At 46.4% G+C, this 27,984-nt stretch overlaps 1 protein-coding gene across 11 annotated transcripts; it reads left to right on the top strand.

Annotated features, from left to right (window-relative positions):
• Nucleotides 1-247: 247 nt before the first annotated feature.
• Nucleotides 248-27,771, top strand: DEAF1 (DEAF1 transcription factor). 11 transcript variants are annotated; one of them, XR_008748668.1, is made up of 15 exons: nucleotides 248-814; nucleotides 1,870-1,967; nucleotides 2,380-2,509; nucleotides 3,423-3,569; nucleotides 4,398-4,537; nucleotides 5,254-5,319; nucleotides 6,213-6,339; nucleotides 8,157-8,285; nucleotides 9,048-9,176; nucleotides 13,608-13,858; nucleotides 21,161-21,226; nucleotides 22,996-23,085; nucleotides 24,431-24,883; nucleotides 25,495-27,170; nucleotides 27,201-27,771. XR_008748668.1 is itself a non-coding variant. In XM_055813285.1 (13 exons), the coding sequence occupies exons 1-13, from the start codon at nucleotides 502-504 to the stop codon at nucleotides 24,533-24,535; spliced, it is 1,791 nt and encodes a 596-aa protein (XP_055669260.1). In that variant the 5' UTR covers nucleotides 248-501; the 3' UTR covers nucleotides 24,536-25,140. The 11 variants fall into 11 exon arrangements, 6 of the variants coding, with proteins under 6 accessions (XP_055669260.1, XP_055669261.1, XP_055669262.1 ...); XR_008748669.1 differs by having other exon boundaries at nucleotides 24,705-24,883; XR_008748670.1 differs by having other exon boundaries at nucleotides 24,705-24,883; nucleotides 25,495-25,567; nucleotides 27,442-27,771.
• The last annotated feature ends 213 nt before the right edge of the window (nucleotides 27,772-27,984 follow it).

Genomic DNA, 27,984 nt, shown 5'->3' on the forward strand with positions numbered 1-27,984 from the left:
CGCCTCACCCGCCTTCGGGCGGGATCGGAAAAGACTCGAGCGAGCTCGGGATTCTTCGACCCTCTGGGCCGGACCGCTCGGGGACTCGGCCCTGTTCGGGCGGGCTCGGCTTCCCCACCCGATCTGTCAGGTATCGCTTCGGGCCGCGCTTCTACGGACTCGGCCGGGCTCGGCTGCGTCCTGCCTTGGGATTGGCCAGCCGGCAGGAAACGCGGGCCCCGCTCGTCGGGATCCATCGATCGCCTTCGGACGAGGCGTAGCAAGACTCGGGACACTTCGGGCACCATCGGAAGCGGCTCGGAAGCGCTCGATTCCGCCCGGTGAACACATTCGGAAGTGCTCGGGCGAGCTCGGCACCGCTCGGCTGCTGGCCGAAGAGCGCTCGAGGGACCTCGGAGGATCGCCCCCCCCCCGCGTGGGACCCGCAGGGGCGCTCGGGGGGGGGGGCGCGGCGGGCGGCGGGCCCGCTCGGGTGGGCTCGGCTCCCGCTGCCCGCCTCGGATGGAGGACGCCGACTCGGCGGCAAAACAGCTAGGCTTAGCGGAGGCGGCGGCAGTGGCGGCGGCAGCCGCAGTGGCGGCGGCTGCGGCGGCCGCAGAAGGACCCGAACAGCAGCAGCAGCCGCCACCGCAAACGGCAGCCTCAGAGTCGGAGGCGGAGCCGGAGCCCGAGGAAGAAGAGGAGGAGGAGGAGGAGGAGGCGGAGGCGGCGGCGCAGGTGACGGCGGTGACGGTGATGGCGGCAAATGCCGAGCACATCGAGATGGGAGCCGAGCCCCTGCCGAGCGCCGACGAGGCCGCCGCCGCCTTCGCAGGTCAGGGCGGGCGGGGCGCGCATGCGCCGCTCCCTCAGCGCCGTCGCCTCAGCCGCGGCCGCCGCGGGGCTGCAGCCTGCCCTGGCCGTGGCCGCTCCTTGTCCCCTCGGCCACCTCCGGGGCTGCCCCCGCCTGCCCGGCGTACACCGGCGTACAAATGCAGTAATTTACCTCAGGAGTGCATTGAGGAAAGCGCAGGTGCAAGCTGAGGCTCAAGTCACTCCCACACTCCTAGGAAACCACACGCTCCTCGCTTTTGCATCACATAACGTGAAGTAAAATGAGCAAGAACTGCTTTTGTAGTGCTAAACTGACCTTGGCCCTGTGTCCCGTTAACAAAGTGCCCTGAAACACGCAGGGTTTTGGAGGGGGACTGTGGTACAGAACCCCTTGGAACCTGGGGGGCTGTCTGCATCAGTCCTACCCCGCCTGTGGTACTGAAAAACCTCTGGGTTTAGCTAGGTTTTTATACATACGTGCTTTATATTTATGCATACGTAAAAAGACATGCCACATACATAATTTTGTTTTTAAATATGTAAGTATATTTTTATTATATATTTTTATATATAGCATAAACAGGCCATTTAAATATGCAGCATATATAAATATGCTGTACATTATGGATGCATCTGGTTGTTATGTTTGGACAGTTTTTACCTGGACCAAGTATACAGATAATGGTAGCCTAGAAATGAATATGTAGCAGCGAGAGCGTTGGTTGTTCTTCTTATCTTGATGTTTACCGATCACCCATCTTTTCATAAAAATCATCACAGTTTCAGGGTTTTTTTAGTACAGATGCAATATTTTTTCCCCTTAGTTCATCACATGCTGCTAACTATTGTTACGGTCTCAATGAGTTTAAAGCATATTCAGCCTGAATCTTACAAAACATAATGATTGTGTTTGTAACAAAGGTGTCATGCAAAATAAAAATTTTGAATAGGAAGAAAGAAACACAATTATATACATTTGTATTTTTTATGTTTACCAGTTTATCAGTCTGTCTGGATGCAGCAGAATATTAACTTCATATCTGTTTTACATTTCAGAAGTCACCACAGTGACAGTAGCCAACGTTGGTGCCTCTGCAGACAATGTTTTCACTACATCTGTGGCAAATGCAGCTTCAATTTCAGGACATGTGTTGGTAAGTTTGTCCTTTCATTTGAGGGCCTTAGCAAAGTCCCACGTACTTTCTTTGTATAAATGAAGAGCTCGGTTTGTGTTTGAGCTGTGGTAAGGTTAAAGATAGGTTTTCATTGCAGTATACAGGCTTTAAGCCACCAAACCATTAGCTGGGGGACAGACAGTTTTTTCTTCTATCACTTTGGAGAGTTTTGGGGTTTTTTTACCTTTCCCCCCTGCATATACTTATTCTGTAATGGAACTGATGACCTGGAACATGTAACCTTTGGATTTGGTTGGCTGAAAGCTCAGAAACTAACCTAGTAACTGCCATACTGGTTGGTGGTTGAGGGGACCTTTGAGAAGATTAGGGGAAATCTAAAACACATTGCTATTTTAATTTTATCAATTTAAACTCTTTATTTCTTCTGTAGTCTGGGAGAACAGCCCTCCAGATTGGGGACAGCTTGAATACTGAAAAGGCCACTCTCATAGTGGTTCACACAGACGGCAGCATTGTGGAAACCACAGGGCTAAAGGGGCCATCAGCACCTCTCACACCAGGTATAAGGCAATCTGTTTCTGAAGTGTCATTCTCCTGCAGGGGTCGCTTTTTCTCCACTTTTAATTGTGTTTCTAGGATTAAAAAATGTGCCTAATATTGTGCAGTTGCCTTGTAAGGATTGTTTGTTGCCTTTTCATGCAATACCTCTTGTATATCTTGGGAGTAGAAGAATGCTTACTTTTTTGGGGGGTTTTCCTGTCACAGATATATTTCATTTTCTTATTCTTTGCCCTAACCCTTGCAAATAAGCATCTTGAAAAATCTTGCCCTGCTGCTGGGCTGTTGGCTTTCTACCCCCGTCTCACCCCCAAAGGCAGAAGGATCATTTCAATATTGATAATAAAAATGTAAATCTCCTAGTTCTGTCCTTGGGCTCTTTTTAAAGGGTCCTTGAATATAGTTTTACCTCCAGTCAGGCTGCTTGCTGATACTGTGTCACAACAGCTGAGGAGCAGGGAGTTGGACTTGATGATCCTCATGTGTCCCTTCCAACTTGAGACTGAGATACTCTATGATTCTGTCTGTATTGCTAAGGTTTTGTTCAGGGCTGCTTGGCAGTTTCTGCACATCAAATGACATGGCAAACCTTCAGCGATCTAAAAATGCATTACAGGGTCGGCCTCTGGGAAGGGAAAGATCCAGCCAGCTCCTTACACCACTGCAGGTTACAACCTCAGCATTTAGTACACTGTTAGAGTGTGTTCCCTAAGATGCAGTTTCTTTTCTTTTTGTCATTTTCAGAGTGTTCAAGCTCAATTTTTTGCGGTGCACCATGTAACTCGCACTGCTGCGGAGAGGTTTCAGCTGTTTCAGTTAACTGCTTGATGCTGTTGCCCTAGCCAAACTGAGTGTGTGAAGGTATAGTCAGTGTGCTTTTTGGTTGCTGTCACCTTTCTTTTCTTTTTTTCAAAGGACCGCAATCTCCTCCTACTCCTTTAACAACCGTCCAGGAAAAAACTGGAACCAAGTACAACTGGGACCCATCTGTGTATGAGAATGAGCTCCCGGTGAGGTGCCGGAATATCAGCGGCATTCTGTATAAAAACAGACTCGGCTCAGGTAACAGCGACCTTCTTGGGTGAGGAAGTGTGACTGCTCCATCTTCACTCGGTGCACTCTTCTTTTAATCACACTACTTCTATGGGCCCATTGTGAGGGGGGAAAAAAAGGCAGTTTCCTATCCAGCCTAGTCCCTTTTGATACTATTGTTCTCTTCCGTTTTGCTTTTTCTTCAGAGGCTTTTTAACGTTTTTTCTTAAATCTGTGAAGATACAGGCTGCTGTGTATTGAGTCTCCCCGGTAATAGGTTGACTCCTCTAATGTTCTTTTTGTCTCAGAAGTAAGCCTGTGTTTCTACAAATCTCTATAAAGAATCCCTGCTGGAATGGAAGATGGAGAGCTTGTCTCCTAAGGGGACTCCTTAGCTGCCTTAGCTCCTCCTCTTCTCTTTTATCTCTGTGGGAAAGCTGAAGAAGCAGCAGCAGAAACTGTTGGCAAGCCGAACTGCACAGCACAGTGCTGCTTTCATGGATGGAGGGTTTTTATTACGACCAGAAGGATTAGAAATTTAAGTGCAAATTAAGGAAAGGTTTACATTCATGGTGTTATCCAAGACAGACTTACCCTTCATGTGGATGAGTAATTTTTTCCAGCCTTTTGATGCATTGGTGAGGCCCAAAGTTGGAGCTCTCTAAACATGCACAGTCATTGTCATAGCCAAGATAATCAATGGGCATGGTTATCCTAAAGTGATGAGAGGTAGCAGGTGGGCATATTTGGTGATTGCTATAGATTAACTGCTATTTTCTCCAGCAATTTCAGTATTTACTTTTTTAGGAAAGTGGAAAAATGATTCTTAACATGTACTAACAATTTCTTGTATTTCAGGTGGCCGTGGTAGGTGCATCAAGCAAGGGGACAACTGGTACAGCCCTACTGAATTTGAAGCTATGGCAGGACGAGCCAGCAGCAAAGACTGGAAGAGGAGCATCCGCTATGCTGGGAGGCCACTGCAATGCCTTATTCACGTAAGGTTAAGTTTGCTTCCTCCTTTCTGCTGGAAGGGGCAGGCCGAGTCTGGGCAGAGTCTGCCCAGTGCTGCAGTCTGAGCTGTGGGCGCTGCCTCTGTGTGATGGTGCTGTGGGGCAACTCAGAAGTGACATTTTAATTTGGTTGAGAATCAGTGATGTGAGAGGAATTTTTATAGATGTGTTTCCAAATAGCACAATACAGATCTTGCTTGTACTTGAAAAGGGATTGCAGTTTATGCAGGATGAAGTCCAGCCTTGAGCTGTACTGCAGAAACTGAGAAGTGAGCTCTCACCCGTGATGCTGTAGTTCAGTAACCTGATCTGTTTAATTCTGTTTGCGGGACAAACAGTTTTCACTTGCACCATTTATTATGACTTTGAGTCCTTTATTTCCAGCACTGTGCAGGACTCTTGTGGAGAACTTGGCATTGCTATTAGGCTGACAGTTGATTTCTGCTTGGGCAGAAACTTTGTGAAGTCTCAGATTCACATATCTTTGCCTTTTCATTTGAAAAGTGTTTGGTTTTCCTTCACTCTCCTCCTGTCCGCTCACCCCATCACTAAGGTGTAGGGGAGCTGGTCTCTCTGTTGTATAGAGTCTGCAGGGAGGGAATGGGGACGTTTCTCTGGGAGACATCCGATTCCTGTAGCAGAGTGCAGTCACACCCTCAGTTTTGCTGACTAATGCTGAACTAGTAATCTTCTAATTTCAGGATGGGATTTTAAATCCTCATGCTGCCTCTTGTACTTGTGCTGCTTGCTGCGACGACATGACTCTGGTGAGTTGAAGGCTTTACATCCATTAGTTCAAAAATAATTAATTGGTCAAGCAGCCACAGACATTTGCGAGCAGGTCAAGAGCATCGTAGAAATGTTCACAGGTATTGTGGTCGCAGTGTGTTTTGTCCTTGCTGCAAAGAAAGGAGATAAGGAACTGCTAGTGCTATTGCATAGTAGCTTCAGTAAAACTGGATCATAGTTACTGCTTTTTTCTTCATTTTTCTTTTCTAAAGAACATATTTATGTAAAATGCCTTTTGGGGATGTCAAAGCTAGTTGTGATTTTTTACTCAAATTTCAATTTTTTGAGTTGGAAAAATGTTTTTATATGGAAGTAATGTAATACTATATGTTGCATTTATGTTTTCATATTAAACTGCTTGCATTTTTTGGTTGGTTGGGTTTGGTTTTTCTTTTTTGTTTGTTTCAAAAATTCGGTTAAAGTCCTGAAAGCAGAAGTCTTTACCTTGACTTGAAGTAGTGTTTTGTGTTTCTTTTCTGCTATGAACTGGATGATTTGATTGTTTCCTAGACCTGAACTAACTGTTTCCTGTCTTCTCCTCACTCTTGCACTCTTCTCTTCCACCACCTCTGACTAGTTCCGGTCCTTAAGTAATAGTGGGAAGAGGCTGAATCTGTGCCTCTTCAGCTGGAGGGAGCTGAGTGTTTTTTCTTCCACAAAGTTCCTTTGGTTTGGAGAAATGTACGGGTTTTGGTTAGTTGTTGTAAACCACACATCTTCCATGAGAGATAGGTGCTGCTTGACCTTAGCTGCATCTGGAAAAGATGAGAGTAAACCCAAAGTCTCCAAAGAGGTGCCGCAGCTAATGCCTTTTCCTTTTTTCTTTTCCCTTTCTTTCTTTGTGGTTTTTTTTTTTTTTTTTATTGCCTAGAGTGGCCCTGTACGACTCTTTGTACCATATAAAAGGCGGAAAAAAGAAAGTGAAATACCTGCAACTCCAGTGAAGAAGGATTGCCCCAAAAACATCACTCTGCTTCCTGCAACAGCTGCTACTACATGTAGGTTCTTTTCTCCTGGTAAAAATTGCTTCTCTGTTTTGATGAAGAATTGCTACACTAGATATTTTATGTCTGTCCGTGTCCCCTTGGAATTAGCCAACAAAAGAAGTTTTGGGCTTTTTTTGCCACTTCCTTTTCATTGGATAGTTTTATTGGCTCAGTGTCTTTACCTAAATTTTACCTAAATTATTTTGTAGAATTTAGTAATGTTGCCACATCTGGACTGCAAGTTGAGTAGGAAAAAGTGCAACTCTAGACCTCCTGGCCACTTGGTTTTAAGCTTCTTAACATACTTTGGCAGTGAGCAGTATGTTTCATACTTTGTTCTGAGAGAGATCTGGGTTGTATTTCCCACCGCTACCTGCTCTCTCAGCCTGACAGTTCAGGGGGAGTTGTGGAGCCCTGGCTTTGATCTGTAGTGGGTTTCAGATAGGTCATTTTCACAAATGGCAATTGAGACATTTCCTGCTATTGAAATTGGTTTGTGGGGAGGGTTTTCTGCTCTGCCACAAATCCCCATTCCATCCCCTGAGCTTGCCTTTGGTCCTTTGGAAGCTGGTGGGGGCTATGAATAGGATTTGTGCTATTTCTTGAAATATGTAGAAAAGTAGGCACTAAGCAGCTGGAATGAAATACACAGCCTCAGTGTCGTTAATGAAAGAGGCAGAAGGTGAGGCTTTCATCTGCAAATCCCTCTCTAGCACTCAGGACATGCTTTGTTACTCACTGTTTTTGATTGTCAAACCATCTGTGTGAGAACAGAAATTAATTTGCAAGCTCATCCAGCTCACACGTTGCCAGTCACATTCATGTGTCCTGCTCTCATCACACAAGCGTCATCTGGATGGTAACATTACAAAGTGAATTGAGGAAGAAGCAACAGAAATTCAAAAAAGAACAGATTAGATTAACAGCAACAGTAGGAAGAGAAATACACAAGGATTCTGTAGAGTTGTTTTGTGGTTTAGTTGGTTTTGGTTTTTTTTTTAATTCCCCAAATAGGTTTAATCTGTATTGGTTTGTTAATGTGAGGTGCTGTGAGGTTGCACATTTGCTCACACTGGCAGTGCAGGAGGGGAGGACTGCTTGTTTTGGTAGCAGCCACATTATTTTACCAGGCACGAATCTGTAGCTTCAATGTCTTAAAATGGAATTACTGTTTGCAAAAAGATCCTTCTGACTGAGCCCATTACCAGTTAATGGTGCCAGATTAATTAATCCTGTTTAAAAAGGGTTTGAAATATTTTGGAGCCGCTCAGTTACATTAATCCAAAAGGATTTTGTGACTTGTTCTTTGCGTTGGCCAAGCACATTATATCACATTGTGTAGACAGACAGCTAAAATTATCGAGCTAACCAAACTGGCATACAATTAGTTGGATTCCACAGGTTTTTTTTATTAATTTAAGTAGTAAGAACCACCCTTGCTACAGCTGCAATAAATCAGGATCAGCCAGAGACTGATGGGTTTTGTGGCCCCACTGAACCTTTATGGTAGGTGCTGAGTTACTGCTCATACAATCGTTAAGAAGCTGGTGATTTAGGAGATGTTATGTTGTAAGTGAGCATTCTGGCCTCGTACACCCACAGAAGAAACAGAGGCCTGCAGAAGGACAGCAGAAGCCATGAAATGGGGCTTTTATTCCCATTTTCAATTGTATTGGTCATTGGTGTGATCCAAACTTGGGTTCTCACAGGCCATTTACTGATGTGTGAGTTCACTGACTTTGGATGAGACAGCACAGGGGTATCAACAGCTGAACAGCTGAGGCCTCCACGCTGAGTGTTAATTATGAAAGTACTTCTAATATTTCCAGTCACCGTGACTCCTTCTGGACAGATCACTACCTCTGGTGCTCTGACCTTTGATCGTGCATCGACAGTGGAAGCCACAGCAATTATCTCGGAAAGTCCGTCCCAGGGTGATGTTTTCACTGGAGCCACTGGTAAGAGTTCAACTGTGTGTCTGCTAGATACCCGTGAGAAGGAGAAAAAAAGGTTTGGGCGCCCACTGCTATGGGAGGAAGCATTTTGAATGCTGCATGAAGGATTTATTTCTCAAGACCTTACAGAGAGAATATATGTAACCTGTGGTCCTTCCTTTGAAATGATTTCAGCAGCTTGAAATCTTACCAGTTGCACAAAAGAAGTTAAAAGTTTTGTCCAGATGTTGCAGCTGCCAGTGTACACTCCTGCTGATTTCTAGGGGTTTATGGTTACTGCTGTAATTTTTTTCACTCCTCCTTTGTCCTGAAATACTACACCACCACCCCCACCTAGCTGAGTGTTGGAACTAAGTGAAGAACACTGAATAAATGATGAAAAATGCCAGAATGAATCAAATAACATATAAATGCTTAACATATATTTCAGTTTGATTCGTACCTGGGGTTGTGAGCGCTGCTGAGGGAGCTTCCTGCTCTGAGAACCATAGTTTGGAGTCCTGTGATTATTGTAAATATGTAGGTGTGCAGGAGGGAAGCCAAAAGTAAAGCTTTGCCTTTTAATGATAGCAGAGGGAGGTGAAATCACTACAAGGTTGCCTTGCTTGCTAGCTGTGTAATATGCTACTGTTTCTCATTTGCAACCCTTGGATTTACCATAAAGTATAGGAACTTGTATAAAAGATAATAAAAATCTGGGTGAAAGCATAAGAAATGCCTGACAGCTGTCACGCAGTGGTTCACAATGCTGTTGTTCTTCTGCAGTTCAGGATACCAATGTCCAGCAGCCTTGCCGGGTCAATCACCCAGAGCCTCACTATCCGAGTTACCAGGACAACTGTCAGATTTCAGCTTTTCCAGAAGCTGCACTGCCAACGTCTCATCCCAAAATTGGTATGTTTTATTTCCGTCACGTGACAGTCAGTTAGCAGTGCCTGAATTTACTTTTTAATCTTCTTTCTCAGTATAGGTAAAGATTGAGGCAGAAAAATAAACTTTGCTGGGTTTCACTTACAAGTTTTGTGGTTGTTAAGATTTGGACAAGCAGGTTTTCCACTCTGAAAAGTTTTTTCCTGCATTATTGAGAACTTTGATTTGTTGGCTTCTACCAGAGGAGGCTGTTGTGATCCTGCTTCCTAAATCACCTTGCAGCCCCCTGTCTTCCCTAAGGCTTTTGCTTCAAGGCTTTTGTCGCCACTTGGGCACTGGGGCTAAACATTTATTTACTGTTTGGTCTGAGGAGACCATCACCTTTAAAATTATGTCACAGAAGCTTTTCTAAACATTCTCACATCTCTTTCTGAACCCACTGAAACGTGCTGAGGCAGTTTTGGGCTGGTTTGGTGTGGTGCTCACATCCAGTTTCTGTTTTCCATCCCTTAATGCTGACATTCGTGCAGGGGTGAGAGGTGCTGGTTAACAAGTGCAATGAGAGCCTGCCCTGCTGTGGTCAGATGGGCTCTGGAGTGAAAACCAGACAAGACAGTATGAAAAACGATGAATGCATATCATCCCTTCAGTGTTTGACAGGATGGGTTAAACTGATTATCAGATACCTCTTCAAATGAAATTATATTATGTAAACTTAATGACCTTTCATTTGTAGAGCTGGTTGATACATCAAGCCACTACAATGCTATTTGAGTGTTGCCTGTACTGATGGAAACTGGAAGTGTTGAAGACACTGGAGTTGCAAACTTGGAGTGTTGTTCTTGCTTTGTGTGGTTTTTATTGACCCTGGACAAGAGATACAGGAGAGAATAGCCTGCTGCTGGCAGCCTGATGAGTTAGGTGGTTTGTGGGCTCTTCTCTCATTTCTGCGATTCTGTTAAGTTACTCTGATACTGATGTTGCTGACACAGAGGAACTGTAAGACAGGCAGGTTTTGATCCCTGTTGCTGTTCTCTCAGACATCAAGAAAAGAACGTGTAAACATTTGTATTCCTTTGTGCAGTCTAAAGTCTTTCTTTTTTAAAGCCTGTGTTCTTCCCTCAGTATGACCTTTTATTTATTCAGGGCAGCACAGTGCATTCCTGCTCTGTCCAGAATGAAATCTTGTTGGTTTTTCAGATCTTGATGTTGCTAATTAAACATTATCTTTTTTTCACCAGTGAATAGTTTCTCTTGACTGATGTACCTATGCCAAAATGAGGAACTGGAAGTAATTCCTGTTAGATAAGTTATCAAATGCCACGCTGGGATAAATATTGTGCTGGAAATGTAGCAGTGGGAAAGGCTCTTCTGCAAACAGCTGCTGATAGAAGACCAGTTTATCTCTTACTCATATCTAAGTGCAAATAGTTCTGTGCCAGTTATGTGCACATTGTTTGACCTTACTATTTTAATTAAGGGCCATTGAGCGTAAAATGTCCTTTTGCCTGTGTGGTGAATTTGCAATGCTGTCTGTCAGAGAAGGTCATGATCTAACACACGGTGACCTGCAGTACTGTGGGTTTTGAGGCTTGTTCTCTCTCCCCACGTCTGTGCTGGATTCTTGCAGCTTTTGCTGCTTGCATGAAAAATGACCAGGCATGACGTGAAAAGGGTTAAAGTGTTAATACACTTAAATTAGTGTCTTGGAAGATTGTCAGTGCGGTCTTGCAAGAAGTCTTGTTTGTCTGCAGATGCTTTACTAAGGAGAGGTTCACTGTGAATGGAACTGCTGGAATTACAGCCTGGCGCAGGAGGCTGTGTTGGCCAGTTGCTGTTCAGGACAGTATTTGCAGTTGAATTTCAAGTACCATTTGAAGTGTAGTCAAGAAGATTTTTTCCTGAGTGGGGGAAGTCTGCTGGGTTTTGTTTTTAACTAGGCTGTGCAGTTTGCTATTCTGTGTCTCCATCCTTCAGTGAGGGAGGTTTGGGGCTTGTTTCTGCCTTTGTGGCACCACCTTAGACAGACCAGCATGACAGGAAAGCCAGTATCTGTGATGACATCCAAAATGGATTGTGATAGGAGACTGATAATAAAGTAAATGATTTAAAAGTGCCTTTGGGGCACTTCAGTCTCTACATTTTTTCCAAGAACTTCTTGCTTAGTAAATTTCTTAACTTTGGTTTCAAGGAAAATGGCTCCAATCATGGTCCATTTTAATGAAAACAGTGGTCAGAACCCAGCAGTGGCTGCAGCTGTCTGCAGGCACTCCTTGGAATGCTGCAGATGCTCAGAGACATTGTCAGTGCATTATCTTTCGTAGCCTCAGTTGTGCGGGAGCTGGAGGACAAGCTGCCTGGCAGAAGTGTTAAAAGAACAGTGCTTCTAAAAGCAAAGCAGACACTGTTGGGGTGCAGACAGGATTTAAATGGCTCGGTGCTACTGAAGTTACGTTCCCAGCTCCGTTCAACGTTTCTCAGAGGACCACAGTGTCCATCACTTGGAATGATCTTGTGTTTATTATATGAATGTGTCACTGACTATTTAAAAAATCAAGGAAACTAGTTGACTCTTGGTACCTGAAATACTAACAGCTCTTCCCTTGACAGCACAGAACTCTCCAGGAAGGAATGTTGTTTCTCAGCTCACAGTACTTACTGCTTTTTCTGTGTGCTGAATTGTTTTGAAACGCCTATCTAAAGATGTGAGGGAAAATCCTGAAACAGACTATCAATAGATTTTGGGGTAATAAGGCTGCACAACACTAAAGTTGGTGCTCTCTTTTTTTTGCTAAAAAACAACTTAGTGAGGATTTTAGAAGTCAGCTGCTGGTAAATGTGAATGTCTCAGATGTAATTTTGTGGCAGATGGTATTTATCGCTAGAGTTAAATTTTGGAAAAGTAAGGCCTGTAAAACCAGATAACATTTATTCCTGGAAATGTTGCCCAAGGTGAGATTACACTGTGTATTGTTGGCTTCCTGAATCTAGATTTAACTTCCTCATACTGTGGTCTCCCAGTGTACCATACTGTGGTCTCCCAGTGTATATGCAAACCTAGTGCTGTGGAAAGTAGATGTTGCAATGACACAGTAACTGCTTGGTTTTTGAAACATTGGCAAAAGTAAGGCTAAGGCAAACATTGTTGGTTTTCTAGGGCTTGTATTTTCTAACAGGCTTTGGGAAAGGGAGGACTGCAGAGCCCCCGTAATTGGAGCCGAGTTCAAGGACAGTGTGTTTAGATCACCAGGACAGGAGTTTAGCTTCGTTCTGGTGGCTTCCTATACACTGCGGTTACCGTAAAGGTTGTGGTTAGGATCTGAAAATGTAAAGGCTGCAGTAGCTCAATAATTAGTGGGGCTTTTTTCTTCTTTTAATGTCTCTTAGAGTATTGGAGTAAATATTGCTGTGCTTTTGTGCTTCTGTATTTCGTTTCATACCTGTAGCATTCTAGTTTATACAAAAGTGAAGGGTTGTGGTTAGGATGCCGGAGGAAAGGGCCATAGACAAGAAGTGTCTTTCTTGAAAACTGTCCAACACAGTGTAAAACTAATTAGTGTCTGAAGCTAGAACTTCCATCTGGACTGTACGCATGCGCTCTCACCTTTGGGATTAGGCAAGGAGAGGTTTCAGAGCTTGCAGCGAGCATTGCTGTTCAGAATACCCAGGATATTTGAAACTGATAAATACAGCTGTGAAAAACACCTTTTATGAAAATTGTTGGTGTTTCAGCGTGGTATGTATATTTTTGTGGTCATAGTTTGTTTTGTGGGTAGTATCCAGGATGAAGGGGTCCAAAGAAATTGCAGTTATGGAGGGGGTTTTTAAAGGGCTTCCCAGCCGGTGGTTTTGGAAAGCTCATGTTTGTAATACATGTAATTTTGAGGTGATGATAACAGTCTTGGCTTTATTCTGGTCTTGGGCCAGGGTTATGGTTAAGATCAGAATTCAGGAAGTTCAGGGGAGTGCAGTGTGGATCTGTGCCTGTTGTAGTTCTGCAACCTGAGAATTGACATCTGTGTAGTGACATCAGGGTATTTCTGTGTTTGGTCTTAAAACCTCATAACCTTACTTAGCAATAGTTAAGGGAAACATTAAGTGGAACATTGTGATGGTGGCAGAAGAGTTCCTGGGAATGCTGCTTCACTGCTTAATTGTGAACTGTGCAGTAGAGCTTGGAGGTGTTCATTCCTTCCCAGAGTAAACAGTAGGGTCAGGAGTACACGTTCTTATATCCCATGGCTTTGAGAGTGCCCCAAAAGCTTGTTCTGCACAGACCAATTCTGTGCGCTTTGGGGCACAAGAGGTAGGGTCTGTTTAGTGAAAATGTAGCCGGATTGGAAATTTTTGCAGGACATATTTAAAAAAGAAAAACAACAAACACCCCCAGCCCCAGCTTTATGGAAATGAAATGCTCTAATTCTATATATATTATTTTTCTTTCTTTATTTTCAGTGTTAACCTCGCTCCCTGCCCTGGCGGTGCCCCCCACGACCCCCACCAAAGCCATATCCCCTTCAGTTGTGAATGGGCTGGAAGTAACAGAGCAGCGGAGCTGGCTGTACTTGGAAGAGATGGTCAATTCATTGCTCAACACTGCCCAGCAACTGAAGACTCTCATTGAACAGGCTAAACAGGCCAGCTCCTCCTTCCGCGAGGCCGCTGTTACGCAAGCAAAAATTCAAGCTGATGTGGAGAGGAAAGAGGTAATTATGCCAGAGGAGGTCAGATGACTCAGCCAAGGGCATCTTTTTGGCTGAGTGCTGAACAGAGTAGCACCTCGCTGGTTTTCACTGGCTGTAACAGTGGCAGCCCTTAGAAATCGTTTCTCAGTGTCTTGAGAGCAGTGTTAGCAAGAGAAATCTTCCTGAATTATTTGTATCACGGGGAGAGGAACAGACTGCTCTGGGAGCCCAGGAGCTGTGGGTAGAGGTTTGTAATATAGACTGTCTGGTGTTACCAGTCCTGAGCTGTCCCATCGACCATCCTTAAATTTATGAGATGTGAGCACTGAACCCCGGTATCAGAAAGATGGTGAGCGTTCAGCTGCGTGGGGGCTGCTTTATGTCAGGTGAGTGAGGCTATCAAAGAGGCGTGTGATGGCCTGAAGAGGTAGAGAGATAAAGAGAACAGCCAGCGAGGAGTTCATAGGGAAGGTAAGCAGTAAAATTTAGTGGTGTCTTACTGAGCATTGTGCAAGCAAAGCTGATCTTGCACGAGTCCTGTGGTAAGACTGCAAGGCCGGCTGGCGTTACAGGAGCATTGCCTTGTACACAGCGGCCCTTCTCTCCTCGGTAAGGGATTAGCTACCAGGTCTGCCCTGTTCTCCCTGCTTTTCTTCTCTTTAATTGATGCATGGTAGGGACCCTGGATTCTTCTTAACACCAGCTTTATGCATGCACCCTGAATCTGGCTCCATGCACTGCTGAATGCATTCCCCTTCTCCCACAGATCCACAGCTGCTGGTGTGGACTTGAGGGAGAGAGGTGGGGGGCAGTGTTCTGTGGAGGCAGTGTCACAGTCAGTAGCTGGTGAATTCCCTTCCTGTACACCACACTATCTGCTGTTGCTATCGGCGTTATTGCTAACGTCAGCTTTCCACTGAATTCATAGGCACGAGTGTGCAGCAAGAGACCTTGAAGAAATGTGTGTGGGAAGACTTTGCTGAGAACTGAGAACCCCTATGACAGTCCTTGCAGCGTCTTTGATATTCTTTGCCACGTTGTCTCTGCTAAACTCTTCTGTACGCTGCATCCTTGGTGTGCAGGTGTGTGATACGATGAGAGTCTAATTCTTCCCTGCCTTCCACCTGGGCACAATGGGTATTTGTGCTGCTGTCCAGGTTTGGGCCACTGCTGCTAAAAAGCTTGCAGAGCATGGGATACCAAAAAATGGAAGCTTTGACACAGTGTAGAGATGAACATCTGACTCTGTTTAACTTCGCTCTCTGCTCTTTTTCCAGTTTATGTGCTGTCTTCCCTTCTGTTTATCCTTACAGTGGTTTCTGGAACGGTTGTTCAGAGTCCATTTCTCTCACCCTCTGATCCAAATCCAACTCACTTCAGTGTGCTTCTAGTTTCTTCTTGCCCTGGGAACGGGAGTTAAAGTCACTCCTGTGTGTTGATTAAAGTGCTGACTTTACAAGGCAAGGATGAGCACGTGTTTGTTTCCAGAAGAAGCCCCTTTCCCAGTAACTACTGAAGCCCCAGTTATACAACTTGTGTGTCTTACCATTCTTACTGTGTAACGCGTACTTCAACAGTTTTGTATTTTGATAAAAACATTTGCTCATGGTGGTCATTTTTAAAAATCCAAATAACAATTCTCAAGGTTGCACTGTGTGCTAGCTTCTGGAACCATCTGGGCAATATCACAGGTAGCTGTTTTTAAATTTCCTTCTAGTGAATTCTGTCTTTGGACAAAACTCTGGGTTTCGGGGTACAGGGCTGGCATTGAAAGTAATTACAATAAATGTCAAATGATTGGCTGTCTGCTTTTGTGTCGGTCAAAGGTGCTTTTCCAATTTTCACGAACATTTCCCTGATTTGTAATGCAAGTCTCTTTCCCACCCAAAGTATGTGTGTGTGGTCAAGCTGCTTTTTTTAACAGTTAAGGTATATGAGAGGGAGAAAGAGGTGTCTGCCTGCCTTGGTGGTTGTTGATTTTTGCTAGCCTAATACAAAGGTGCTTTATCACCACTTTGTGTTTGTTACACTGACAGAACTTGTGTGGGCTAACGGGGGGAATCTTCTTGCCAGCTCCTCCATTTGCATGAGCAGACACGGTGAACACAGCAGCGTGGGTGCTGCTCTGTAGGAAAGCCACCAGCTTGCAGAATTTTTGTGCAGTGGGATGTTCCTAGGTATTTAGAAGTGAAGGATTGTGTCATTGTATCAGAGCTGCAGAGCAAAGGCTGTACAACAGATTAAATTATAATAGAGCTGTGGACTCAGCTCTTCCTGGAAGAGTGACTTAATACATAGCAGGATTAAAGAAATCTGTTAGGAGCAGGCTGGTTCCCACTGGATACACAAACTTCATTGCCATGACCATAACTAACAGGTATCTTTAGTTTTCAGAGCAGTGCAGAGCCGTTCTCCCAGTTCAGTGCCCTAGCTCTTGGGGATGTTGAGGTCAAGCGCTTTTGATCTTGGAACTGTCCGTATCCCTGAGCAGATCCCTCTGCCACCCCTGCGAAAGAGGGAGATTGCCTTCCAACAGAAAGCAAGACGCAGTGCTTGGGGCAGCACTGTCTTTGCCTGCCCTTCAGAGGAAGTCTGAAGTGGCCCCAAGTTTAAGCAGAGTAGAGAAGTGGTCGCAAGAGCAGCGAACACGCAGGAGAACTTAGTTGTGTGCTAGTTTTGTTTCAGTCTTCCTAGAGAGCAATAAATTAAGCATTAAGAATTTTTAGTGACAGCTTGTATGCCTTGTTGTATATTGCAAGTCACTCGCTATATTGTTTTTCACTTACTATACTTATTATTTAATGGGGTTTGGAGTTCAGTAAACATCACAAGTGAGCCAGTCTGCTCCCATATAGCAGTATTTGGGTTGACTTAGCCATAAGTACCAGAAGCTGTACTCTGTACTGAGCAGTGGTAAGTGCCTGTGGGAGGTACGGAGCTCTGACCGGTGGAAGGCAGGCTTTGCTCTGAGCTGCCTTGCAGTAGGGGAGGCATTTGTGCTGCCTGTACACTGATGTTCTTATCTGTGAGATCACTGTTTCATTCTGGTCACACTTGCTAATGATATTATCCAGGACTATTCAAAGGAGTCTTAGGAATACATTATTCCTGTTGTTTATATCATTTTGAAGGAGGATATGCTGACATCAGAGAGGAATTGTGGTAGGAAGGGGATCTGCTAAATGTAGCAAGTGAAAACCATAAAAAATTGTAAATGCAGCACAAATCAGAAGCATCTGCAGTCACGTTTCTTCCTTAGGGTGGCATGTCTAATGGGAGTTTTGCAGGAGGGTAGGATACCTAATTGCAGTTCCAAACACATGGCGATACCTAGGTACAGAGTTCTTAAAAACAACAGGGGAGCTGAATTGGGAAGTGGTGAGCGTTTAGGCATCGTGCTGTACAGTCATGGAATATAAATGCTCATCTGCATGGACAATAGGAGAAAATATGGAAAAATACACTTGTCTTCCACTCTTCTCTCATGTCTGACATGAGGGTGTTTTTCACTCTGCCTCCCTGCTAGTCCGGTCACAGCCGTATAACGTGTGTGTCAGGGACTGGTGACATCCTTAGCTGTTCTGAAGAAAAACCAGATTCCATGTGCTGGAGCAAACTGCTTCACCGACAGAGGTTTTTCTTGCACATAATTTTGTCATTTGGAAGCCCTTACATGCACTCTGTTGCTTATCTTTGTCCTCTTTGATTTCTGTAAATTTGTTTTAAGGATCATGGTTTGCTGGGCAAATTTCAAGACTGAGGATCTCTTCCAAACTTTGTTTTCATCTTTGCCTCAAGTTATTTAGATGCCCCTGGGTAAGTCCTTGGCCTCTTTGGGCCTCAGAGCCTGCTCTTTAAAGTAAGGATAATGCTTCTTTCACGGAGGGCTGACATGCCAGTTTGCAGAGTGGTAGGGTCTCTGGGTAAAAGGCTGTGTAAAAAAGCATTAACCTTGTAAGTCCTAGAAATAAGGGCAATTTGTAAACCCAAAATCTACAATTCTGGCATTTATGAAAATGTTTCTTCTGCAATTTTTTTTTTGAAATAAAATTGTTCTAGAGTCTAAGAAAGTGGTTAACAATCCCTTTCCTGTTGTGTACGCTGTCTGCAGTCTCTCATGTGCCTGTCAATGATGCGAACTCCTTAATTAATAAGCAGAGCCCTCACAGAGGCAGTTCCAGGCGTGGAGCTGACCGTTTAAGAAACGGTGACGGCCTCGTGTAAGCCTTGTGCTTTCCGTCTGTTAGCAACAGGCACATATACGGCTGTGCTTGGCCTGAGCACGGCTTTGTATCCGCAAACAGCAAACGTATCTTAGATCTGTGTTACTTCGAAGTCTTGGGGAATAACATTCTGAAAGAAAAGCAAACCACAAACCCTCCAGCTCAGTGTTTATATCAACTTCTAAAATGTGTCATGCTCATTGCAAAAAATGAAAATACCAAAATATTTATAGGCTTTTTTGAATTGTAGCATTTTGCATGGGATTCATTAGATACAACTGCTCTGTCAGAGCCTCATGCAGCTGTTAAGAAAAAGTTCTCCACTGTCGTTATTAATTAGCTTGTGACTGAGTGTATCTGATCCTCTGGTTACTATCTGAACGTTGGGTTTACTGCGTTTTTTGGTTTAGGGACAAACATTTAGGAAGAGGGTGAGCAGGGCAGCAAGGGCTCAGTGTCTCTTGCAAGAGATATTTGATGATTTGCAGGACTGTCCCAACAGTGGATTAAAGACAGTACACAGAGGTCTGGCAATGTAATTTTTTTGAGTGTGCATTAAGCCATCATTTATGTCAGATAAACTTTAGGAGGGGAAGAATATATGAAGTCACCAAATTCTGTGCTGGAAGACATTGCTGGAAGATTATAAAGGCATTCGGGAAATGTGTTAAACAGTTTTTCTGTAAAAAAGAATGTGTCAAAATCTCACAAAGTGTTTGAATTGAAATAGTCCTCTGTGTAATGCAGCGATGCCTTCGGAACCCAGCCCATTCGAAAACAAGGTGAAAGATTAAATCAGCTAACAGCTGGACCATCTGAATTATTTTTTTAGAAAGATTAAAACAATTCAGGGCTAGAGAGCATAAAATTAACATAAAAAGGGTTGGGCATTTAAGAAATGTAGCTCTAGTAAGCAAATAATGGCTTGTACTCCAAAGTAGCAGTGAAAACAGCGGAGAATTGGAGTTTGTCGGTTTTCTGGAGCTGTTTCTGAGAGATCTGTGTGTGTCTGGTTTGATCCTCTCTCTTACCACACCTTTTCCTCTTCTGTAGTTTCTGCATGGCTTGAATTCTTCATGGCATGGGCTGTGCAGAACCAGGACTCACTATGGGGCTGGATGGAAAGGAGACAGGAGGGGATTAATGTGTGGTTTCCATCAGCAGGTTTTGGGGGCTGAGGGTGGAGGTGGAAGAGCTGCTGTGGCTCAGACAAGGACAGAGGTGGCTGGACTGCCTCTTAGTGTCTTTCTCATTGGCAATCTCCCTGGAAAACAGGATTAGCCACACTTGCAGAGGGTGAAGTGGAGTCTGGTGGTGGAAATGGTTTGAATTCCGGAGCTTTGGTGCGTTATCAGAACTGGAATTCAGTGTGTCCAGCCCCGGCACTGTCTGCACGGGCTGTTGCAGAGGGGACAGTACCAGCTGGGATGATTGTATGGAGGTTCAAGATGGGTTGAAGTGCCAGCTCACTGCATGCTTTGGCATCTGTATTTCCACTTTCTTCACTAAAAAGAAGTTCAGAAACATCATGCGGTTTTCCTAGGCTAGTACTCTTAGCATGGGTCATTTGTCTTTCACTTCACAGTGCAAAGCTCATTTGAATCTTTCCCAAAGGATGTGCAGTTCCCTGTCAGCCCAGTTCCCTGCCTGTGCAGGGTGGCAGAGGGCAGAGGCTGCAGCACGAGGCGTTGAGGCCCAGCTTGTCCAGGCCGGTGCTCACGACTGTTAATGATTCTCTCAAGGATCAAGGTACTTTTCTTCCTGAGATGTAGCGGGACTGATTCTGAGGCTGGAGACCCCCTCTCAAGCTTGCTGTTGTGTTCCCTGTCTTCACAAGAATGCTTATGGTGTGTGGACACAATTTTGCTTTTCAAAACAGTAATTTTGAAGTTTCCATACAGGCAATGCACGCTTTGCCTGCGCAGTACTGGAAGCATTGGGGATGCTGTCAGTGTTTCCTGCCTGGCTAATTAGCCTGGTCTGGTCTATTTGTCAAATAAAGGCAGAACCCAGTCGCACCCCTTGCGGTCCAGCGAGAGGTTTCCCTGCTGCCTCCTTCATCTTCCTGAAGTTTTTAAATTTGAATTTGCGTCATGGTGATATAAAGGTTTTGATGGTTGTGATTTCACAGGAGAATAAATACTGTGATGTCAGGTCATAGAGACACTTGTAAATTAAGCCTTTAATCTCCTTATATGTTGGGTTGTACTCCTGGATAAACCTGCTTTGCCTGAAGGTAGGGGTTTGGCTTTATTTCATACTTTATAGCTGTCCCAAATAAATTTGTTAGAACACTATCAGATCAGGATAATTTCTGAATTTCTTTGGTTTAGGGCTCCTGTCTCTTGGCAGCGTTGGCTGCTGTGTGTGACAAGGCAGTGGGTGGAGCAGGACCCAGCTGGACTTGAACTGGCTCAAAGTAAATCTGCCACACACCTGAAGCGTGCTTTCAAAGTCACCTGCCGAGGACTGCTTAATTCCAAACCTATTTGAAAGCACTTTTATTTTAAAAGGAGGAGTAATGGTTATGGTTGATGCTCTTTCTAAGTCTTGGGTCTGTTAGTTTTGTCTGTTTTTTTGGGTTTTTTTCCTAATCCATTCTGTTGGGCTATGCCATCCCTCCAGACTCCTTTTGCCTGTTAGTGGATTAGGATCACTGGACTTGACGCAAAATTTGGCCCAAGAAGATGGTACTTGGCCCTGTTACCTTGGCATTTTCCTCCCGTTTCCTTTGCCAACTTCTTTGGCTCTTGCGTGGGAGGGATGCAGTTCCCTTGTGGCAATGAAGCCACCCATGTTGAAGAGGAGTGCTTGGCTGGATGGAGCGGGGAGAGTGGGGTTTGAGTAAATCTGCACTTAACTGGCAGGTTGTCACCTCGGGCCGTTTTCTCACAGGCTTCTTCATCTGCCTGCACATAAGGTGACAGTGCCCCTCTCTTAGAAGGGAGCAGCGAGGTTCCGCTCTATCCTCTTGCAACTGCGGCGTCGGGCTTGACAGAAGCAAGCTGAGTGCCAGGACCCTCCGTCGAGAGCACCCTTTCAACCCCTCACATCATGCTCTGGCTGCGAAATGACAAGCCTGGTGTGTTTTTCCTTGCAGCAATATCAGAACCAGTTATTTCAACAAACGGAAGATGTGGATGGGAAAACAGAAATCATCATCAAGGTAAGCTGGGGACGCCTCATATTTTATGAAGAGTCTTTTGTTCTTTGTCTCGTTCCATTTAAAGATGTGGAGTTTTTTATCATTGCTGTGGAAATTGTCTATTCTGTTATCTGGCCTTGCCTTCTGGCAGAGATTGGTAACGCTCTACGCGAGTGGAGTGTGTCACCTTTCCCAAGCCTTGCAGGTTTGCACAGTCCGTTACTGTTACCTGGCCAGGTTAATCCCCATCACTCACCTCCGAGCCATGGGGCGGCAGCTGGAAGGGATGCCCGGCACCAAGGTGTGGTAGGAAGGGAACTCTCTTCCTTTGTGTCCTGGTTTTCAAACCTGCCTGATTCCCTCTGCCTTTCGGAATGAGAGTGTGAGTTGAGGTGGTTCAGGACCCCTTACAGCTGTCTGTGTTGTTCAATATCTTTCCAAGATCTCTGCTTGCTGCATGCACTGTGTATTTTCAGCATTTTCCACCACTGTCAGGTTATGAACAGCCTCAATCAAATGTCCCTTTGGGATGGGCTTTGCAAGTCCCAGCGAGCAGCTTGAAGCCCCTGTGCGGTGGCCTGAATCCCTGGCTGTACACCAGGAATACAAATACAGTTCAGTCACACCGACTATTAATTGTAGGTACCTTGGTGAGATGTGAGCAGATGGTGTGATGAACCATGTGAGATGATGGTGGGTGTGATGTTAATCAGGGCACCGATCGTTAGGGTGGCTGTGCTCAAAAGAGAGGAGCTGGTGGAACTAAAGACGCCTGTGATACTTTCACAGCCGAGAAACACTTCTTGTCATAGCCTTGCACTGCTGCTCTGACGTGCTAATGATTTGTCAGTAATTTGATGAGTTGGAAATGGAATGCTCTGTGAAGTGCTTATTTTTGTGGTAGTTCAATGATATTTCCACCACATATACAGGTTATGTTAATTGATGTCACTGATATAAGATGAAAGCGATAGACACAAAACACCCTTTAAAAACCAGGTGTGATTTTCCATCCGTGTATCCTATCTTGCCTTACTTATAGGTTTAAGTCCTTGCTCCTGTTATAGCCTTCATTTTACTCCTCTGTCTTCTGTCTCCTGTTGGGACACTGCCTATGCAGTCGTGCTGCTGACTGGCAAAGGAACAAGCCTGCTCAGCCCATGGGAGCACATCCCTTGTTCCTCTCTAAAAACAGGGAAGAGTGAAACTGAAGGAGCCCATTCTTATTCCCACTCCTGTTGTCCTTCCTCAGACCCTCTCTCAGACATAGGCAGGATTATAAACCAAACAAAACCACCAACCAAATCTGCCTTTAAAACTTTAAATTTGAGATAAACTCCAAGCTCGGGTGGTGCTGGCCTGTGCAGAGCCCGCACACCGCTGTTGGGAATACAACTGTCCTGGCTGAGACGGGCTCCTGCTGGAGCCTGCAGCGACCTGGCTGCGGCCGATGGGTGCCCTGCGTGGCGGGAGGCGTCTCTGTGGTGCTGTGGGCAGGTTTCCATGACCGCTCAGTGTCTCACACACGGTTTTGGAGGGCTTCTTGCCCGCCAGAAAGGGCATTCCATGTCCCAGGTGATCCCTCCTAAAATGGCAGGGAGAGCAGGTCTCTGAAGGTGCATCCAGAAGCCACTGGGCCTGTTTGTGTTCCTGTGTGGAGGATGTATGGGGAAATGGGGGCTTCACTGCTGCTCCCGCATTATGTCATATTACAACACCTGTATGAGGCTTTGGTGATCTCTCTGTTGCTTTTATCTCTGACGTGGTTGCTTTGCCGTCCATTTTCACAGCAGTCCTGTGTCAACTGCGGTCGGGAGGCTACGAACGAGTGCACAGGATGCCACAAAGTCAACTACTGCTCCACTTTCTGCCAGCGGAAGGTATGAGCGTGTTGGTGAGTCGCAGGTTCAGTTGTCTGGAGAGGAGTGATAGCCCGGGTCAAATGAGTAGGGAAGGTCCCCAGATCTGCAGGCACCTTCTTGAAGGTGATCTAAAAGTCAGAGTCACATGGGGAATGAGGGTGCAGGCACCTCACTGTGTGGGGCTGCTTAGCTGGGGGCACCTTTACAACCCTTCCCTGGTGCTTCCTGGTGTGCTGAATGCTCCTCAGTACCTGCGCTCCTGCTGTGTCACTGAGGACACAGTTCCCTTGTTCTTCACGTTATTTGTGATGCTACAGATGATACAGTGGGACGAACTGTATGGTTTTGAACATGGGAGGTGGAAACAGGTACAAGGAAGTACAGCAGAGGAAGCTGCTGTGCTTCGTGTTTTGTACAGGTCCCTTATAAGACCCTTGGTGCCCTGCTTTAGAGTAAAGGGTGATTTGGTTTAGCTGGGGGATAGGGTTCTGCCCGAGCTCGGTCCGAATCAGCTGCGGTCAGGTGTATTGAGCAGCAAATAATTTTGACTGTTTCTTTTTGCCTGTAACAAAGCGACAGTGGCCAAGTTCCCTGTCTGCACAGCAGAAAGATGACAAAACAAATGCTGCCTGCAGAAACCTTGCAGGGTCTGCCTGCTGCCTCCCTGGGCATCTCAGGGACAGTAACGCCACCGTGTTGTCCTCAGCACAAAGCACGCTGGGAGATGGCACCCAGCAGTCACCTTTTGTCCCCCTCCTAGACAGCTTGTCACTTCTGAGGGGACATCTGCCCATGGCTGGAGCTGGTGCTCTGTACCTTAAGAGAGTGAGAGAGTTTGAAGTGCTTGTTGGTCCTTGAGATTCCCCCACCTTTGTGAGCCGTGATGTGCGCCTCTGGGCTGAGCAAGTCAGAGGAGTATTCTGTTAGTTCAGCCTAGGAGTTGCAGCCAGGCGGCCTCCGCAGGGGCTGTGTTCCTCTGCTGCTGCTCAACTGAGACCCCTGTATGGCGCTGCCCTTCAGGGGGGCTTGTAATGAGCTGTCTTTAAGGAGAGGCTTTAAGTCAACGTTCTGACTCTGGTTTAGTCAATTCTCCGTGCCCTGACATCGGTGTCCTGGCTGGGTTGGGTTGGGAAGCCAGCATTTTGCTCGGTTTGTTCCTGCCTCTAACACTGACCCCCCAGCCGGTTCCTTCCCCATCCCTTGTTAGTCGTCTTTGGGCGAGCACTGGGGACCTGCTGCAGCCCATCTGCTGGGGAAGGCGCTTCTCAAACGGCTTCTGCCGGGGCCCGGCGTGCCTTTGCAGGCTGCGCGCCTTCCGAGGGCCCTGTCCCTTCATGGCCTTTCCATCTGCTCTCCCCTGCAGGACTGGAAGGACCACCAGCACGTCTGTGGCCAGTCGGCCACCGTGACAGTGCAGGCCAACGAGGTGCACGTCACAGACAGCGTAATAGAGAAAGTCACCGTGTGAGCAAACCTACCTCTGTACCGTTCATGCGCAGCGCGGTGTGGCCGGCTGGCTCGGCAGCCCCACGTGAACAGCCTGTCCTTTACCACCACACTCTTCTCACTAGCGAACTCATTTTTGAAAGACTTTTTGATACTGTGACAGCATTTGCCTACTCCTGATCCTCTTCCAGAACCTGGGACAATACAGAGACTGTGACAACCTCATCTGGAAAACCCAACCCCGCCGAACTGCAGCCTGGCCGCTGGGAGCCACCTTCGGCTTCAGGAAGTTTTGACTTTGCCAGACTGGAACCTCCACCGTGTGGATTACAGCGATCTCCTCATCTCTCTTGAGATGGATCTAAAGCAGGTGCTGCAATGAGATTTGTCGGTGTATCCTTCTCCCTGGGCCTCCCTACCTCTGGTTTGAAAACAGAAACGAACTTCATTTGGTTTATTTAATTGCGTGACGAAGTCAGTACAAATTCTTAGTTTGCCAGTGGAAGGCCTTTTTATTTTTTCCTGTGTTCCCTCTGTGCTGGGCAAATTTGGAACACATCAGAGCTTGTGTACTTGAATATAAGTGAAAAATGACATGTTGTTAAATAAAATGCGGTGAAGGCACGAGCACACCACCGGTCCTGTTTAATTCCTGCAGCAGCACTTTAACGTACCGGTAATTGGTGCAGCTACAACGCAGCTGCAGTTACACATGTCTTTACTCTCTGTCGGAGGCCGGCTGGGACACGTTTGTGCAGCGGGGGGAGCGTGGTATCACTACGTGCCGTGCCAGGGCTGCGGCTCGTGTCCATCTGGCCAAAATCAGATCTGATCAAACCCAGAGTGAAGCTGATTAATAGAGTCCTGTCCTGTCACTGACTTTCAGTAGTTACTAATTACAGAAGTGGTGAGCATTAGGAAGTTGTTTCATTCACTGCAACAAAATAACTTAATTATTCATGTACTTCTTTAATAATTTAGGTTGATCAGGCACCTTTATTCATGTTTGAAGATTAATGCCCCAGGCTGGAGGGCTCTCAGCAGACACCTCTGGGTAGGTTTTATGCTTTTTAGCCGCAGGCATAGCAATGCGAGGGGTTACTTGTCCTCTCTGGTTATTCAGTCCAGTTTTGTACTGGTGGCTGAAGAGGGTTATTGTTTCGCTTACACCCCGAGAAGGGTCACCACTGCAGCACGGGGTGACCCAATCCAGCACCACAGATGCTGTCAGAAGGAGAAAACTCTATGCAGAGTTACAGGAAAGTACTAATAGAGAAAAAAGCACCTGAAAATACTTATGTCTTACACTGGTGGGTTTTGACAAGTTCCTTCCTTCCTCTGTGAATCTTAAAGGTCTTGTTTTGTTACACTCCTTGTGTCACTTTGTCACCTCTTACAGCATTTGCTGCGCTGCTGTGGTCTCCCTTCAGCAGTGCCGGTTGGCAGGCTTTGCCGGTGGCACCAGGTGCTGTGGGGCAGCAGCCGTGGGGTCAGGGCTCCAGCCCAGCTCTGTAGCAGGTGAGGAACGTTCTGGCTGTTCGCTGGGGAAGTTGCTCCTGGTGCAGAGCTTAGTGGGGAAGGCAGGTAGTGCCAGGCCCAGCCAGGGGGAGGAATCCATGTCAGCAGGGGAAGGCGGCAGCATGCAGCCTCCTCTGAAGGAAGCTGCTCCCTAAGGGAAAGCCAGGCACGAACTGAAGTGGGATGAGAACAGAAACCACCCGTGTGAAACCCCTGGGAAGGAAAGAAGGGGAAGTTCCTCGTATTGGAGTGAGCGTTTGGCTACAGCTTCTGCTTCCCAGAGTAGTACTTTGGTATTTGTAAGTTTCTTCTCACACTGTTAAATTATGATTGCCTGTTTTCTAAAGCTTAAAGACAATTAGTTAATTGCAATGTCTTAATTGAGCCCACAGTAACACAGCTAATTTACAGGGTTTCTTGCCTCAGTCTGTTGCCCATTAAGGTTCTGACTGAGCGAAATAGCATGGAACGTCGAGCACCTCAGGGCCAGTTTGTGTTCAGCAGCCTCGAGCAGGCCAGAGCTCTCGGCGGTGCTGGCGGCGGGGGCCTGGTGCGTGGGGCTGGAAGGGCAGCGAGCAGCGCGGCTGCCTCAGCCCAAACCCGGTGTAGCGCTGGCGCCTCCCAGCACGTGCTGTTCTCAGAGGAGGCCCCGGAGGCCCCCAAGTCGCAGCCCAGAGAATCCGTGGATCGAGTTGCTTTGCAAAGAGATGAGGGTGAGATGGCAGCGTCTGGCATTGGGGTGCAGCGAGGGCTGGCTCTGAGGTGCTGCGCTCTCCATGTCAGATGACGCTCTGCTGGAAAATGTTCCTGTTGCTTCACCCCTGTGGCTCACCTGTGTTCTCCAGGAGACCGTCCCTGGGCGGCTGCGCTGGTTTGAGGGGCCGAGCGCCAGGTGGTTCAGGGACGAGTACACAGCGTGAAGAGGAGAGCCAAGAGGGTGGGTCCTCCAGCTGGCCAGGCCTCCTGCTCCTGTAGGGGACTGAGTAGCGGCACACACAAAGGCAGCATCCGTGTTAAACAGCTCGTGGCTGAGCATCGCTGAGCTTTGCGTACTGCCTGAATTGGGGCTGTACCGCACCTTTTAAGGGAAAAATATTTGGGAGAGAGTGGAGCAACTTTCCTAAGTGAAAAAATGCTAGGTGTGACTTTCCTAAGTGAAAAAATGCTAGGTGTGACTCACCTGTGATTAGGGCTCTCGGGCAGCTTCCCATCGGAGCCTTGTATCCGGGGCAGCTGCGCCCCAACACAGCAGCGAACACAGAACTCAGAAATGCACATGCACATCATCATCGTCGCTGTGGGAATTGGGTACGTTTGTTAATGGTAAATTGATTGCACAATTGTAATTCTTAGTGAAAGAAAAGCTTAAGACCTCCCGCATGTACATTTTTCTCTCCTTTTGTTTTTAAGCAAACAAATTCCCCCTTGGAAAGCAACAGCCCTACTCAGAAGCCATTACTCGGATGATTGCCATTTTGTGCAAGAATAATTTTGTTCCCTCTTCAGCCTCAGAGAACAAAGGGACAGACCCTCATCCAGCATGTGAATGCCTGAGAAATGAGCTTACCAGCCTTTTCCCCCCAGACTCCTGTCTGTTACCTCACAGCCCTGCTACTGCCACCCCAGCAGCCAGAAGAGTCCAGGGCAGGCCCAGAGCCAGCTGAAAGCAGCACAAGCAGCAGGACAGCAGAGCCTGTGTGTAAAATAATGCAAAAAATAAATAAGTATTAATGATTCTCATCAGTCTCTGCCAGGCTAAAGCTCTACCCTGAGCCACTTCTGAAGGGGGCCGAGGAGGGGTGAGTGACTGCACTTGCCCTTTCCGGCACCCCTGGGGCTTCTCTGCCAGGGGGAAGGGGGCAGCCGAGCGCGGGAGCCACTCGCTGTGTCCCAGCACTGTGAGCTCGGTTTGCCCCTGTGGCTCAAATGGTGGGGAGACAGTGCTGGGGGGAG

This window comes from Falco peregrinus, chromosome 9, assembly GCF_023634155.1.
Source record: "Falco peregrinus isolate bFalPer1 chromosome 9, bFalPer1.pri, whole genome shotgun sequence".
In the NCBI taxonomy this organism is placed as follows: domain Eukaryota; kingdom Metazoa; phylum Chordata; class Aves; order Falconiformes; family Falconidae; genus Falco; species Falco peregrinus.

Coding starts and splice junctions, on each gene's coding strand:
- DEAF1 (XM_055813285.1), top strand. CDS start 502: ATGGAGGACGCCGACTCGGCGGCAAAACAGCTAGGCTTAGCGGAGGCG. Junction 6,340..8,156: donor TGCAACAGCTGCTACTACAT/GTAGGTTCTTTT, acceptor TAATATTTCCAG/TCACCGTGACTCCTTCTGGA. Junction 21,227..22,995: donor AAACAGAAATCATCATCAAG/GTAAGCTGGGGA, acceptor CCATTTTCACAG/CAGTCCTGTGTCAACTGCGG.